The sequence below is a fragment of the Chroicocephalus ridibundus genome, chromosome 1, assembly GCF_963924245.1.
Source record: "Chroicocephalus ridibundus chromosome 1, bChrRid1.1, whole genome shotgun sequence".
In the NCBI taxonomy this organism is placed as follows: Eukaryota; Metazoa; Chordata; class Aves; order Charadriiformes; family Laridae; genus Chroicocephalus; species Chroicocephalus ridibundus.
This window is the reverse complement of record NC_086284.1, coordinates 134474699-134489059: the sequence shown is the minus strand read 5'-3', so window position 1 is coordinate 134489059 and position 14361 is coordinate 134474699. Positions and strand designations below refer to the sequence as shown.

The 14361-nt window shown below is 38.7% G+C and overlaps 1 protein-coding gene across 5 annotated transcripts in view; it reads left to right on the top strand.

The window, feature by feature from the left end:
* The window catches only part of SCUBE1 (signal peptide, CUB domain and EGF like domain containing 1), a 218861-nt gene extending 205699 nt beyond the window's left edge, over window positions 1–13162 (top strand). For all 5 annotated transcript variants that reach the window (XM_063354685.1, XM_063354678.1, XM_063354669.1 and 2 more), the window contains 4 exons: window positions 1306–1503; window positions 3994–4146; window positions 5206–5285; window positions 6433–13162. In XM_063354685.1, coding sequence (XP_063210755.1) covers window positions 1306–1503; window positions 3994–4146; window positions 5206–5285; window positions 6433–6585 — 584 coding nt within the window. In that variant the 3' untranslated portion in view covers window positions 6586–13162. The remainder of the gene's footprint in view (window positions 1–1305; window positions 1504–3993; window positions 4147–5205; window positions 5286–6432) is intronic.
* The last annotated feature ends 1199 nt before the right edge of the window (window positions 13163–14361 follow it).

Here is a 14361-nt window from a genome sequence, read left to right as displayed (position 1 = left end):
GTCAGGCTGGACTTCAGTTCTGTATTTCCTAGTTAGCATATATTTACTGCCAGAGGGAGGAGTGAAAATTGGGAAAACAGAGGAAAAAAACCTGGAAAAGTACCACTTGATGGATATGATTGTTTTGGCTTTAATGTAATTTGGCCGAGTGCCAGCTCCAAGTTAAACTATAGAGCTTCTGGTTTCCCAGGTCCTGTAAGTTGTCTTGCAGTGATGCGTACTCCTCCATGTCTCTGGAGAGCAGAGTAACTGCCATTCTTCTACATATCATCTTCTACGTATCTTCTGTCAGAGTAACTGCCGTTTTATAATAATTATAAATACTAGGAGATATGGTCGTGCGTACTGCAATTGCCAGGTTATCGCTCACGACACTGAAATCTTCTCATAGGCTTTTTTGCAGCACTCTGCCTCCTGTCTTCAGTTGCCATTTTAAATATCCCCAAGGATTCCAGTGCAATTTTATTTGATCTTTTGTGAATGACTGATTCTTTTAGGCAAGGAATTTTTTCATCTCTAGCATGCTAATTTAAGATAATGTCTCTATAATAATGTCATCTAAACTAACTATTCATGTGCAAGTCTGTCGTAAGTTTTTGTTCTGATTATGTGCCATGTCTCTTTGAAGCCCTTCATCGTTTCTAATTAGATATTTGTAAGGAATTTGAAGGCTTGGATTAAGGAAAATATTTATACATATATGTAGTTTTATGTGGGTGAGTAGGCCTGGAGAGATCAAGCTTAAGTAACTTACTGGATCAGGCGTCTGTGCCAAATTCAATAGGAGTTTTGAAAACTCAGAAAGTAAAACTGATCCGTCAGTGGAGATTCTGTATTAACAGGTTTAATCTAAGCTAAAGCAAGGCAGATCTGTAATCAAGATAAGGTTGGCTGTTAGGATCAGCACACTCGTTCAGCTAAATCGGGTTAAAAACCAAGTGAAGTTAAGCCAGAATACCTTCCGCGTGTCAGCATGGTCTCAGTGGTAAGCACTGTGTGAGAACCTCCACAATGGCATCATGTTTACTTACCTGTGTTCGTTTCTTAATCAAATGTTAAAGCAGCCTGAATGAAGCGTTGAATCAGTTTATACACCAGAGATGAAAGTTTTGCAAATCAGTGGAAGCAGCCCTGCAGATCAAGTATTCCTTTAAAGGCTTTCCATGCTAAACAAAGAGGCAGCTGGAGAATGTGAGCATTTCTAAAGCCACAAGGAAGAGTTTAGACTTGCTCTTGACAGATCTAGAAAAACACTTCAAATTAGCTAATCGGCTAACACAAATGCTAATTTATGTTTTTCCACAGACCAGCACTGTGGAGGAGAACTCGGGGATTATACTGGCTACATTGAATCGCCCAACTATCCTGGAGACTACCCAGCTAACGTTGAATGCATTTGGAATATAAATCCACCCCCAAAGAGGAGAATACTCATCGTAGTACCTGAGATATTCCTCCCAATTGAAGATGAATGCGGTGATGTTTTAGTAATGAGAAAAAGTGGTAAGTTGCCAGGCATGGGTTATATAAATATTTATTGCAAACCGACTGAGTGGAAAGTTCATATTGAAGGGACAACTGTCTTCATCTATCCGGTGTTTTTAAAAGGATTGTTGAATGAACTGGCACAGCAAGTTAAAACAGAACACTGTACCAATAACAATTAACAGAGTGATATTAATTATTCAAGTGGCTGGGCTGAATCACAAAGCAGTTAATGGGCTTCTGTCTGGCCCAATTATCATGTGGGATAAATCACTGCCACTCTAGAAGTCAACAAATCTGTGCTAAGTTATATCGGGAGAGTTATCTCCTGTCATCTGTACAACTTGGGCTGTCACTTACCCTTTGCAAGTATATATACGCTGCAGTTATTGCTACATCTGTGCAGTGGCACAGGCTGGTACACCTGACACCCTCAAGAAATCCAAATTTTCCCAATTTTATGTGGAGTGGGGGTTGCATTGTATCTTTGATTATTAAGACATTCAACAACAACTGAAGTTAAGACAGATGCCTTCCTTCTTCAGTCCTGTGTAGGCACCCAGATTGTGGTGATCTGTTGCTAAATTTCCAAGGAGCACCAGACCTAAAAGGCAATTGTTTATATGGAGGTTTGCTTTAAACAGCGTATTTTACTTGTTAAAACAGTGTATTTTATTTGCTAAAACAATTTTCACAACTTTTTATCTTTGAGGGCTTGTGTTGTCATCTCTATATATCAGATTAGTACGAGAAACCTCCTCACTGTAGATGAAAAGAAATTATATCTGTCCAGGTCAGCTTTTTAAAAGCAAAGCCCTTACTGTAGCAAAACAAAACAGTTTTCCTTCTAATCCCAAACCGTGGTTCCAACAGTGAGTAAAGCCAGGCACATCACGGAAAAGTTTGACTTCCACTTCAGTACCAGTAACAGTACCAAAACAACACTGGAAAACGAAGGGAGTTCTTCAGAGTCGTGCTTTGTGATCACTATGTTTGGCATCATAAGAGTAGGTCTTACAAATATTTATCATAGTTCATGTAAGGTCAGCTGCTAACATTACTGTGGAAAAAAATGATGGCAGTTCCAGAGTTACAGTTAGATCCACATTTTCGCACTTCAACAATCCAAATCCCATTCAATTCAAAAGGTCCCTTTTTGCTAACACTGGTGAAAGTTGAATCAGCCCTAGCAACTTTGGATTTTAGGTTACGCTTCTTATTTTCCCTAATTATGCTGTGGCTATGGAGTGGGTTTTTTGAACTAGGTAAGAAGCTATTTTTTCCTTTTGTTTGAAATTCATGTCAACTTACAGGAGCCTCATGATACGTCCATAATGATTTGAAGACATCCTGCACGCTCCATCTGTTACTTATGTTAGGGGCAAATGGGGGTCTTTGTGTTTCCCAGCTATTAGCTCTGTTTCAGTGTTGATTAATGACATTTTCTTTTCAAACCTACAACCAGGTATTTTGCATTGGGAATTACTGGTCCTTTATGGTCCCAGTAAGAAAGGCACTTAGACTCTGTAAAGTATCATTTTAAATGCTATTTATTAGAGCTGTCATTATAAGGAGAGAATGGTATAGATAATCTCACATCCCTTTAGATGGTGGGAACAATAGGCAGTGGAGCACTGAACGGGCCCCTGATCCACACACAGCATGCCGGGCAGACCCTGTCCGTAGAAGAGATTTTGCCCTTTCAGTCATTTGAGCTATTACAGGATTTTCTTATGAGGAAACAACTCTATGTATCATTTTTACCGTCGAAGAAAAACAACGTGCTCATGAGCACATCTTGCTGCACTTTTAGATAAAGTCAAGGCCACACAGTAGCATAATCACCAGTAGCAAGTGGGAGCTGCCTGCAAATTCCTCTTGTTACAGTGAGCTGGCTGAGGTTGTCCTGCAGCACAACACTGGCCTGAAGGCCACGCTGGCCACGCAGCACAGCACGGGCATGGCCGTACCTGGGTTAACTGTTTTGTGGATCCTTAACTCCTTGGTGTGCAATGCTGTTTTGGTCAGAATCACTACACCAGGCTATTACATTCTGAAAAGTGGTTTATTGCTCTCAGATGAACTCCCAAAACTGGACATGTAAGGAGCTGGTTACCACGCCTGCCTGGGGCGCAGCTTGTTCTTACCTATGAGGGCCCAGTATATGGGAACCTTGGAATTCAATGCTAGAGTAGTACACAAAGTAAGTAATATTGATCGTAATTTTATAAATGTCAAAAATTATCTCTGGCACCTCACTGCATACTTAAACTTCTTGCTGTGGGACAGAGGGGTTCTCACTACCTTTGTGGAAAAACTTACTTCTCCTAATAAACAGATAAAGACTATGTCCCTTCTATCACAAAAAAACTTCTGCTTGCAGGAATACTTCAGCTGAGAAGTGTCTTGTCAATTTGTCATTCCTGATCTCTAGATCAGGAACGGTGCAAAATGTTATTTTATAAAGAACGTTTCTTAGAACATTTCTTTATTTAACCTTCTTTCTAGCTTCTCCTACTTCAATTACTACATACGAAACATGTCAGACTTACGAGAGACCTATTGCATTTACCTCAAGATCGAGGAAGCTCTGGATTCAGTTCAAGTCAAATGAAGGAAACAGTGGCAAAGGATTTCAGGTCCCCTATGTGACTTACGATGGTGAGAACGGGATTGTTTTCCATCGTTGTGTTATATCTGAATTACAGAAAATTGTCCTTTAGAGTCTCTCTTACGCTGATTACAGGGAGAGAAGAATGAAGGAAAACTTGATGTAACTCATTTTTAGTCCTGTGAATTACTTTAAAACCAGTTGCAAAGACTTTGAAATAATACCTAATTTTATTTTTATTACTTTTTCTAATACTGTAAGGATGGACAGCAAATTACACAGAATTCTTTAAACTTAATCCTTATCCCACTGAATTCAACAAGACTCTTTTAATTGGCATTTATCATATGCATAATGAGAATACCATTAATTGCTGTGCATTTTAGGAAGCCCCTTCATCAAGTCCTACTGGTAGCTCACACAATTTTGAAAAGTATAAATTAATAAAATCACAAGTCCGACAGAGGAAAAACAATGATGCAAAAAGAAATACCCTTTCAGTAACCACTTCCATAAATCCACATTTTAAGAGAGTCTGGCTTGTCATATGCATTATGCATGAAACTGTACATTTTGGACTTTGGATGATTTCTGTTTTGATGAAACAAAGACTTTTCTGTGATACCTTTGGCAGCTGTTAGTCCATCTCTTTTCCAAACACCAATGCAATTTTGTGAATGATGAGAAAATCTGTATTAAGCTGGTCATTCAGGAATCAAAACAAGAGCTGTTCTCGGGGCAGAAAACGAGGATCTGTTCCTGGCTGTGCTGCTGACTTCACATATAACCTTTGACAGTTATTTGATATCCCTGGTCTTCTTTCTTCATCTCTAGGATGCAGATAATAAATCGTTATTATCTGGAGGCAGTAGTTTTCTGGGGCTAAGTTAGTATTTATACAGATAATTCAAAATTACTGGTCTAAAGCAATACCAAATTTTTTAATGTGATTAAACTAGATTAGATTACAACAGCTCGAGAGACACTGAACAATTAACTGGACGCTAAATTTCTCAGCTCTGTCTTGAAGAGAAGGTCTAGCTAATGTCTGGCTATTAACCTCCCAAAGGATGTCACAAAAAGTCACTCGACTGATCTTTATTTTTCAGAGGATTACCAACAGCTAATAGAAGACATTGTTCGAGATGGACGATTATATGCATCAGAAAATCATCAAGAAATTCTAAAGGTAAGAAAATGGTGCTTTATCTGAGGCTAACCAAGAACTTTTACTAAATATTTGCCCAAGATAGTTCTCGTTACCCTGATAGGGTCATAATATTTAAACTGCAAGGGTGGCTCCAACTTAAATTCTCTGTCTTCTGAGGTTTATGCTGGTATTTGGAGTAGCACAAAATCAGTAGCTCCCTTGGGCTGAGCACATGCGTACATCCTTGGCTGAATCAGGAACTAAATGAAATGTATGCTAACATGATTGTCTGCTAGAAAAATTAGTTAACCAAGAATGAAGAAGCTATTGCTTGAAGAGCCTTCTTCAGCCTCGGTCTGGCATGTGTTTAAATGAGTCATTAAGTTAGAATTTCCTGTGCATTAAAAAATGTATTTACCTAAATCACTGTCCTGCCTCAACAAGACACAACCATAATGTAGCATTGTAAGGTGTCCGTGAAATGGTTTTCCAAAGGCACAAGCAACACATTGGAGAGAATTGTGGAGGAAGGCTGGTGGGCTGCCATCTGTAATGACTAACTAATTAAAACTGAAAAAAGGCTGTTCAGAAGGCAAAATTCAGCCTTGTAAATGTACGGCTTGGAAGGACGGGAACTGATTAACAGCCACCTCCCCTGGCCATCCCTGCCCCAGCCCTGCCAGTGTTCTCTCACTAGAGCTTTGAGGTTGCTCGCGTCCCAGCTGCAGTGTATACGGTCATGCGCAGGCACAGATGAACCTCTGAATCAAGACTTTACCAAGGTACAGGAGAAGGTCCTTAAAGAGCTCAGCAGCACTTAAGACCAGCCTTCTCTCTTGTTTATGGAGGGAAGGCCCTGGACAACAGCATGAAACAGGCTGGAAGGGCAGTCAGAGGCAGCGTGCAGTTCTAATGCCGAACTTCTGCAGCTGGTTTGTGGTTAACCCAGCTGCCACCCTCTCAGCTCAGGACCTTCCAGGAATGCTAATTGCAAAAAAATGTCCGGCACAGTAGAAAGATTCATCAGTATAAAACTCCACAGCAACACGGAGTAGTTTCCTCACAGTGCTTTACCCAGAATCAAGTTTTGCAAAAAAAACCTGGTAGTTGTTCGTTAAATTTGAAAGCTGTGCAGACACTAAATCCAAACCCTATTTTTATCTAATATATGTGTTGTCTCCCATAGGACAAGAAACTGATTAAAGCTCTCTTTGATGTGCTGGCACACCCACAAAACTATTTCAAGTACACAGCACAAGAATCAAAGGAGATGTTTCCCAGATCATTTATAAAGCTACTGCGATCAAAAGTTTCCAGATTTCTACGACCATACAAATAGTCTACTGGTATTCAATTTTTGGTTACTTTGCATTCCTGTCAAATATTGTCTTTTCTCCATAGTAGAAACATTTGCTAATTTGAAGGCTCTTTTTTGCAGTCTTTGTTTTCAATTGTATATTGACGAATACCTATAATGTTTTATAATCCTTAAAAGCCAATGTTCTGAATGGGATTTTTACTAGAAAAAAAACCTGTGCATCCTTGAGTGCATCTAGTTGAAGATCCAAATTTGTGTCTGCACTAGTGTATCTTCACTTTCCATTTGAAATTACATTATGTAGAAAATATTCTTTCTAGCTTTTTATTTTTCATCCACAATAACTTTCATCAAGGCAAAGAAGGAATCTATTCCAATCTGATTAAACTACCTGCAGATAAGTTCTGTTGTAGAAAGAAGTATGTAGTATAAATAATATTTGGATTTTGAATTGCACTTGAAGTTTATATTTGAATCTTTAGAAGAAAACAAAACAATCTAAATTTTGCTATTTCTCATTCGTGGCTTAGTGGAACCTCTGTCCCAGTAGAAATCAAAAGAGAAAAAAAGAAGAAAGAAAAAAAAAAAGAAATGGATGTATAATTTTGGTTTATGAATCACATAAGATTGAGTCCCATGCCCTAATGTCCTAATGTTTTTATCTGTCCTCTTCTAAACGTCTTCAGAGGTTTGCCACTGTCAGTGACTTCATTGAAACAGATTTAGCTCTGGATTTCCATTGGTCCCTTTGAAGGCATTTACTGTAGGATAGGTGAGAAATGAACAACAACAGTAGTAGTCTGTTTTTCTTTCCGTTATAGAGCATCTAATTAAGTACAATATATAAATATATAAATATATACTTCTATTTGTGGGTGCATTAGTAATGTTATCTTTAGTTACTGTAAATATTATTCATGCTTAAATCTCTACTCCCACACACCCTCTTTACTCATATCTATTTGTAACTTTGCTTAGATGATTAAATGACTTCTCCAAGTGCTTGTCACTTCCGTTAAGACCAAACTGAAGCCTTTTGAAGTTTTATAATACAGGATAATGGTTTACTCTGGGACAATCTCCTTCAACATACGTTATTCCAGGAAAAATAACATCCGTTAAGATGCAGCTGCTGAGGGTCAGCTATTGCGTCTTCTTTGGGCACCTCTCACACACAGACCAACAGAGTTACCCCTGAGGACGACACACATGAGAGGAGCTCACCAAGGAAGAATTTTTGTTGGATCTGCCATCTCTAAACCGCTGGGAACATACCTGTGTCACGGGCCCAGACTCTAAGGGGTGTGAGGGGGTGAACAGGACAGTTCATCAGCGCAGCTAGATGACTTGGAGGGCAGGCTCTGCAGTCTTCAGAGACCCGGTGCTCCCTTTTATCACGAGTTTGCAACCGCAGTGCCCATCAGCCACAGGGACTGTTGCAGACTGTATGGTCTGCAAGAGCGCCTTAGCCTCATGGTCAGGCCTTCATCACAGAGCGACAGGTACTGGTGGGTTAAGATGATGATAAATCCTGTGTTTCCTGCTTTTTCCTGGCACAGGAGCTGATTTCAAGGAGAAAGTAGACATTTTTATTAGTATTTCAGTCTCTTTACTTTTAAGTCCCTTCCACTTGTATATCATTCTCCCTTTTGATCCTACAAGTCTATTATATTGAGAAATTACCTATCACACCCACATCCTTTCAGAAAAAGACTAACATACAGTTTTCCTTCACTGCATCTTTCTTGCATATCTACCCTGTAGTTTACCATACCCTTGGATGCTCTCAAAGACGTACATTAAGGGTGGTTATGGTTAACTTCTTACACTTTTTTTTGTCTTTGACCAAGTACTGTTTAAATTTGCAAAGTTGTTTTTGTTGGCTACAAGTGGTTGAATATCCCATTTCTATGAGACAACTTAAGTGTTTTGTTGAGTTTTTCTGCTTAGCCATCTTTTAATTTTGCTTGCCTTCTTTCCTTTCCTGTTGAAGAGTATAATTTTTTTCTTTCTATGCCTGAACAGTTTCAACTTAGGGTCTAACAGCTCATATTTTTCACTCATGGATCTTAGGTCTTTGACAAGCTTTCTCTTTAATATATATATTTATATGTTAACTCTCATTTCAAAATGTAAAATCTCCATAAAAGTCATTTTTAAAGGCTGTTAAACCTTTTTTGAGGATGTTGAAACTACTTTTATTAAATATTCATTATGGGTTACTAAAGGTGGACATTCGAAGGAGAACATAGCATCAGTCCTAGATTCAGTGCATGCCTGAAACGAAAAGTTACATGTATTTTTTCCTTAACAGGAGTTATTTATAGAAAGAAATTAAACCTTAAAAAAGCAAAAATCTTTTTAGGTACTCAGTCATGTATAAGTGTATAGCTAAAAAACTACTTCAGCCAAACAGTATGTCGAAGTCTGATAGGTTATCCAGAATGATTAGAACGGGTCAGGATTGCAGCCATCCTACTGAAAGATATGAAGAATAAGATATGAACGACATGGAGAAAAATAACTTCCTTGTTTGCTGAACAATTTACAGTGATCTCTAGTATTTCAAATTTTAGTAAGCAAACTTTGGGACCCGATGCTGTGCCGTGAGTTTAGGAAAATCCTTGCTAAAATTTTTGCTTAACAACCCACGTGTTTGGATGTAATACCACTGTACAACACCGGTGTTAAGCAGGACAAACCTTGTTCCACTCTGGAACAGGGCTGAAAGTAATTGCCTTACGAGTCCAGAAACTACTGGCAGCACCATAACATTTTGCAGGTTCTTAGCTACATGGGGAATCCCGTGCCAGATTGCAACTGCAAGAGGGACGTGTTCCAGTTGTGACCACTGTCAATGGGACCTCGGTACAGCTGTGAGAGGTGAATACAAGAGGGACTGGCTGCATTTAGCTCTGTTGCAACTTGCTGTGATTTACAACCACGTTAAGCAAAAACAGGGATTTGTCTAGTTCATCCTGACAGACAACCTGAGACAGGGCGCTCAGAGACTTCTGTAGCAAATGTAGACTTCGTGTTGCTGTAAGCAGCAAAAGAAAGAGAATAATTTGGCCTTCAAAAGTATAAAGTGAAATGCTTCTGAATATATAGGGGCTTCATGTGTATTTAGAAAATGAGTCAGGTTCAAGTGTTTGCAGCTCTCCATAGAAATGCCCTTGGATGTACAGATTTCTAATGAAATAAGTAATTACAAGGGGTATATAAGGACTCTCTGAACCAATTTCAGCTGATTTGTACAACAGGACAGAATTTTTACATCAGCTCTAAAAGTTAAAAATGCTTTGACTTTGATACTAGATTCATAGTTACAGAAACTGAAACAGCAGAAGGTGAGCTCAGCTCTTCATTTGTTAATGCAGGGGTAGGATGTCTTCATTGTCAGAAGTCAGAGAACATATTGCTACTATACAATAACAGTACAACAGGGAATGTATTCTTCTGTGGAGAAGACCTAGACACATGTGGGAATCAAAAACTATACAAGGAGAAATATGGCCACCTTTAAGAAAACCAGCTTCATGAAATTAATCAATGCATCGCAGAATATAAAATTTTGGCTTTTACTCTAAACATGAAATATTCCATTTAAACATATTCAATAGATACAGCCCTGTATCTGTTCTTATGGAATTACGTGTTGCATGCAGGATAGGTGCATGTGTTATTACAGGAAGGCTGAAGAAGTGTCTATTAGTGATTGCCCAATTCCCAATCACAAACTGAGCTTTTTATTTTCAATTTGCAGGTGCCTGTATGCTGAAAAGCTGCACCTGTAGCACTTAACTATTTTAAGCCTCTCCTTCTGCTTTAAATACTGCACTTATTTTTAGTGAGATGGTGGTGAATCACCCCTAAACATTCTCATGTGCCACCAAATCACCACCTGCATACCTGCTGCAGTCCAGGAGACTGCAACAATCAGAAGTTGCTAATCAAGCCCTAAGTCGTGCTGTGGAAGTGCTCGTTAGTGATTGCTGTGGGCAAGGTGCCTGTGTGTGTGCCATTTGAGTACAGGGAGCATCAGGATTTGGTATGCGATAGATCGCCGCCTGCATCTTGCCTGCAATAGCAAGGTTTATTCTGACTGAAGAGTCAGCTCACTGAAACTGGATTGAAAGCCACTGAATTCTTCTTTCAGTCCGTTTTCTTGCCTTCTTGCCCTGCCTTCCTTCCTCCATCATACATTAGATTTTTAGCTAAAGACCATTTCTTTTCAAAAGAAATTTATTTCCTCGTTGTGCCTCCCCCATAGAATAAAGTTAAATCACAGTGTGTTATAACCACTGACGATTTAGACTGATCTTTCCTACACATCAGCTTCATCCTAGGGTAAGCTTACTTAAAACTGGGTTGCCTAGTAAGCTAGATTTAGTTTAGTTTAAGTTTAGTTTTAGACTAGCTTAAATAAATACAGGCTTGGTTGCAGAGTTTTCAGAGAGTCCGCATTCTGAGTTGTCAGCTGGTTTTGAAAGAGCAGAGCTCGCTTATGGTCCTCTGTAAGCAGAACACAAGGATGATGCCACATGAGCAAGAAACACGCTTACATGCATTAAGCATTCAAAGAGGGAAGTCAAACCCCACCCCATGCCCCTTTGTAAGCGTGCCCAACAGATTTATCAGGTCAGTCTTATCTACGAACAACCCAGTTTTAATCTGGTGGATAACAAGTTACGAACTTCAGGAGCAAAACTAGTGGTGTGATTTTTATACAAGAACTGCTGGCGGGTCTTTGCCAGCAGAACTTAACCACTCTGTGACAGTTCCCATGTCTGGACTCCAGTTACCTTTGAGTGCTCTTAAAAAAGAAGCTGGAGTGAAATCTTCAACAACAGAATCCAGTGGCAAATTTCTCAGCCACCTCAGGGGTCTGGATTTTCCCTTTTCTAATTGTGGGAATGAGCAACACATGCAGTTACTTGTACCTGTGTAATGAGTTCAAATAGCTGCATTTTTTTCATAGTCTGAAACCACTGATTGATAGGAATAGTAGTAACTGGAGAAGTTCTATAGGCTCTCAATACTTTGAGACTTTAATTAAATAGTTTTCTAGGGCGAGAGACTGTTGTAAGCACTTGGGGGGGAAAAAAAAGACTTCTGTCTCCCATAAGAATTTATGGAAGAAGGGAAATTTCTGTAAGGTAATATAAACTTATTCCTCACTATGAGACTTGGATTCAGACAGAAGTCTCACGTTCTTATCATAACGTTTTTCATCTGAATAGAAACAGACTGGGAAATAAACTCCTAATGTCAAAAAACTGTTATCTAAGTATCTGAATATATACAATTCCAGGTTTTTTTATTTCATTTATTTATTCTGTTTCATCACTAAGCTTTTAATCTATAAAATTAATATGTAATATACAAGAGTAAAATGTACAGAAGTACCTTTAGATGTAATAATTTAAACCATCTGTATTCAGAAAGCGGAGGTAACAAGTTTAAAGATATACAAACAATTGCAATCAATTTTAGCTGAATTTCTCAATATCTAGAAAAAGAAGTGGCTTTGCTTAATTAAACTTTATTTTAATGATTGTGAAAATATCTTTGTTAGAGTTTGGTTTTGTTACTTTTTTAATTAAAATTATTTTGTAAATATTGTTTTCTATGTTTTATACCTTAGAAAGGACGTTAATTTGCATTGACAGCAGCAGATACCCAACATTATGATTAAAAAGGTACTTTAGGAGACTGGGGCGGATGTGGTCAGTAGTCAGATTCATCCGTCCAGATTACTGCTCCTGTTCTTTCGGCAGTCTCACTGGTGTCATAGGAAGAGTTCTCTGGGGCAATTTAACCTGCTAATTTTCATAGAATTGACTGTCAAGTGTCATTCCGAAGTGCTTACCATCTTCATAGCGTATAAAGGATATCTATTTTACAGTTAGTACTTCTAGTTCTTCTTCTGTCATTTAGGATAAGAAACAAGCCAAAATTCACAAGTTAAAGGGAATTCAAAAGATATGCCCACATATAGTACAGAGACAAGGAAAGGAATGGTATCTGTGCACCTAGGTAGCAGTGGAAGTGATAAAACCTGGTATTGAATGGAATCATAGAGCATTTTTAGGCAAAACTGCCGCTGAGGTCAGTGGTAGTTTCACCTACATAAAGTTCAGTATATTGTGTCCATCATCTGTTAAGCAGGAATTTCTAGTAGACTAGATTTCAGGGGAGAATATCTGTGTGTGTAATACTGGTTTCTGTACCAATTTGCTCCGTGTAAATCACTGGGCACAAGTGACATTTTGAACTAAACCCTTGTAGATGCTGCTGGGAATTCTAAGCTTTATTATGAATGTAAATTATGTACAAACAGCTATTTCCATATGAAATGTACCATGATAGTTTAGAGCAAAGATAGTGAATAACTGTACAAAATTTGATACTTAGAAAATAAAATACAGTGGTCTAAGCTTTACCAATATTTTAACAATACCGTCAGATTTGTAGTAGAAAATGTTGTTGTAAATGTACCTTATAAGAAAATACATTTCCTTTTGCCTCTGTATATTAATAGCTTTGATTTCTATGTCAAAGCTCAAAATGAAGCATGTAATAAAAATTTTGTTAAAATCACTTTCATAATAAACTTAAAATGGAATGGATACCCCTGCCTGGCATTTATTTGTGCACATGGAAGAGGCTCCGCACACTAGTGTAATGTAGACAGGAATCAGAAGAGAACTTCTCTTTTTTGATAGCATTTACCTATTTCGGTCTGATTTTCATCTTTAGGCAACAGAGGCATTTTCCTTCTCATCAAACAGCTGGAGCTTGAGAGTGCTGGGACACTGAGTTAAGTTACTTCCAAGTACACTTCAAGGAGAGTTTTGCGGAGGAAGAAGAAATCTTAGCTACAGCAAAGCACATCACCAACATCCCTCCAAGATCTTTAGCCATTTTTTCAAATAACTCTGACGTTACTACGTGTATAACATGCAGGTGCCCTTACCCATGCCCCTCTATTGACAAACTGCCTCAAAGAGAGAAAGAAATAGGAAGGCAGCTCTCTTTCATTGGTGGGCCTGATGGGCTATCCCACCGCAAGCTGCTGAGAAGGCTGGTGACTTCCAAACTCACCTGCTGCTTGTCCCACTGAGGACTAGGTTGAGAGAAAACTACGCTTGCACCCAAAACAATGATTTCAAGAGAGGTCAAAAGTGTCCTTTCCCCCTGTAGCTCTGCTGTAGAAAAAGTGTATTTGCCCAGGCCCTCCTTGCTGCTGAATTTTATGATGATAGTTACACTTCTGCAGTCCGAGATTACAAAGTAAGTAGAATTGGTACCATCAGTGGCCACAGTGAAACTCCCGATTCTGGTAATGACGAAAATGGATGATGACAGGCTGACAAAAAATAGACTATCTGTATTGACACAAGAGCTCAGTTAGATCTGATTTAAATAATCTTTTGCAGTTTAAGAAGAAGTGCAAGTTGTCATTAAGGGTACACAGCACGCTAGACCAGACAAAAAGCATGGATGTTATTAATTCAATTGATAACACCTGATAACAGGTTTGCCACTCAGCAGTGCTTGTTAGATGAGCACAGCCAGCGGAGCATTATAAACGGTACAGCAGCCACCTACTGTAGAACAGATGGGGGACTTCATATACCAATACGGTGTGTGGTATTCTCCTGATACTCTCATGTAAGCAGTTTATCTTGTTAAGAGAAAGCATTTATCATATGACAGTATGCTCCACTGATTTTGTATATGTTGTAAATGATATAAGTGCTATCAGTATGACTGATGACTACTGGTGTCACC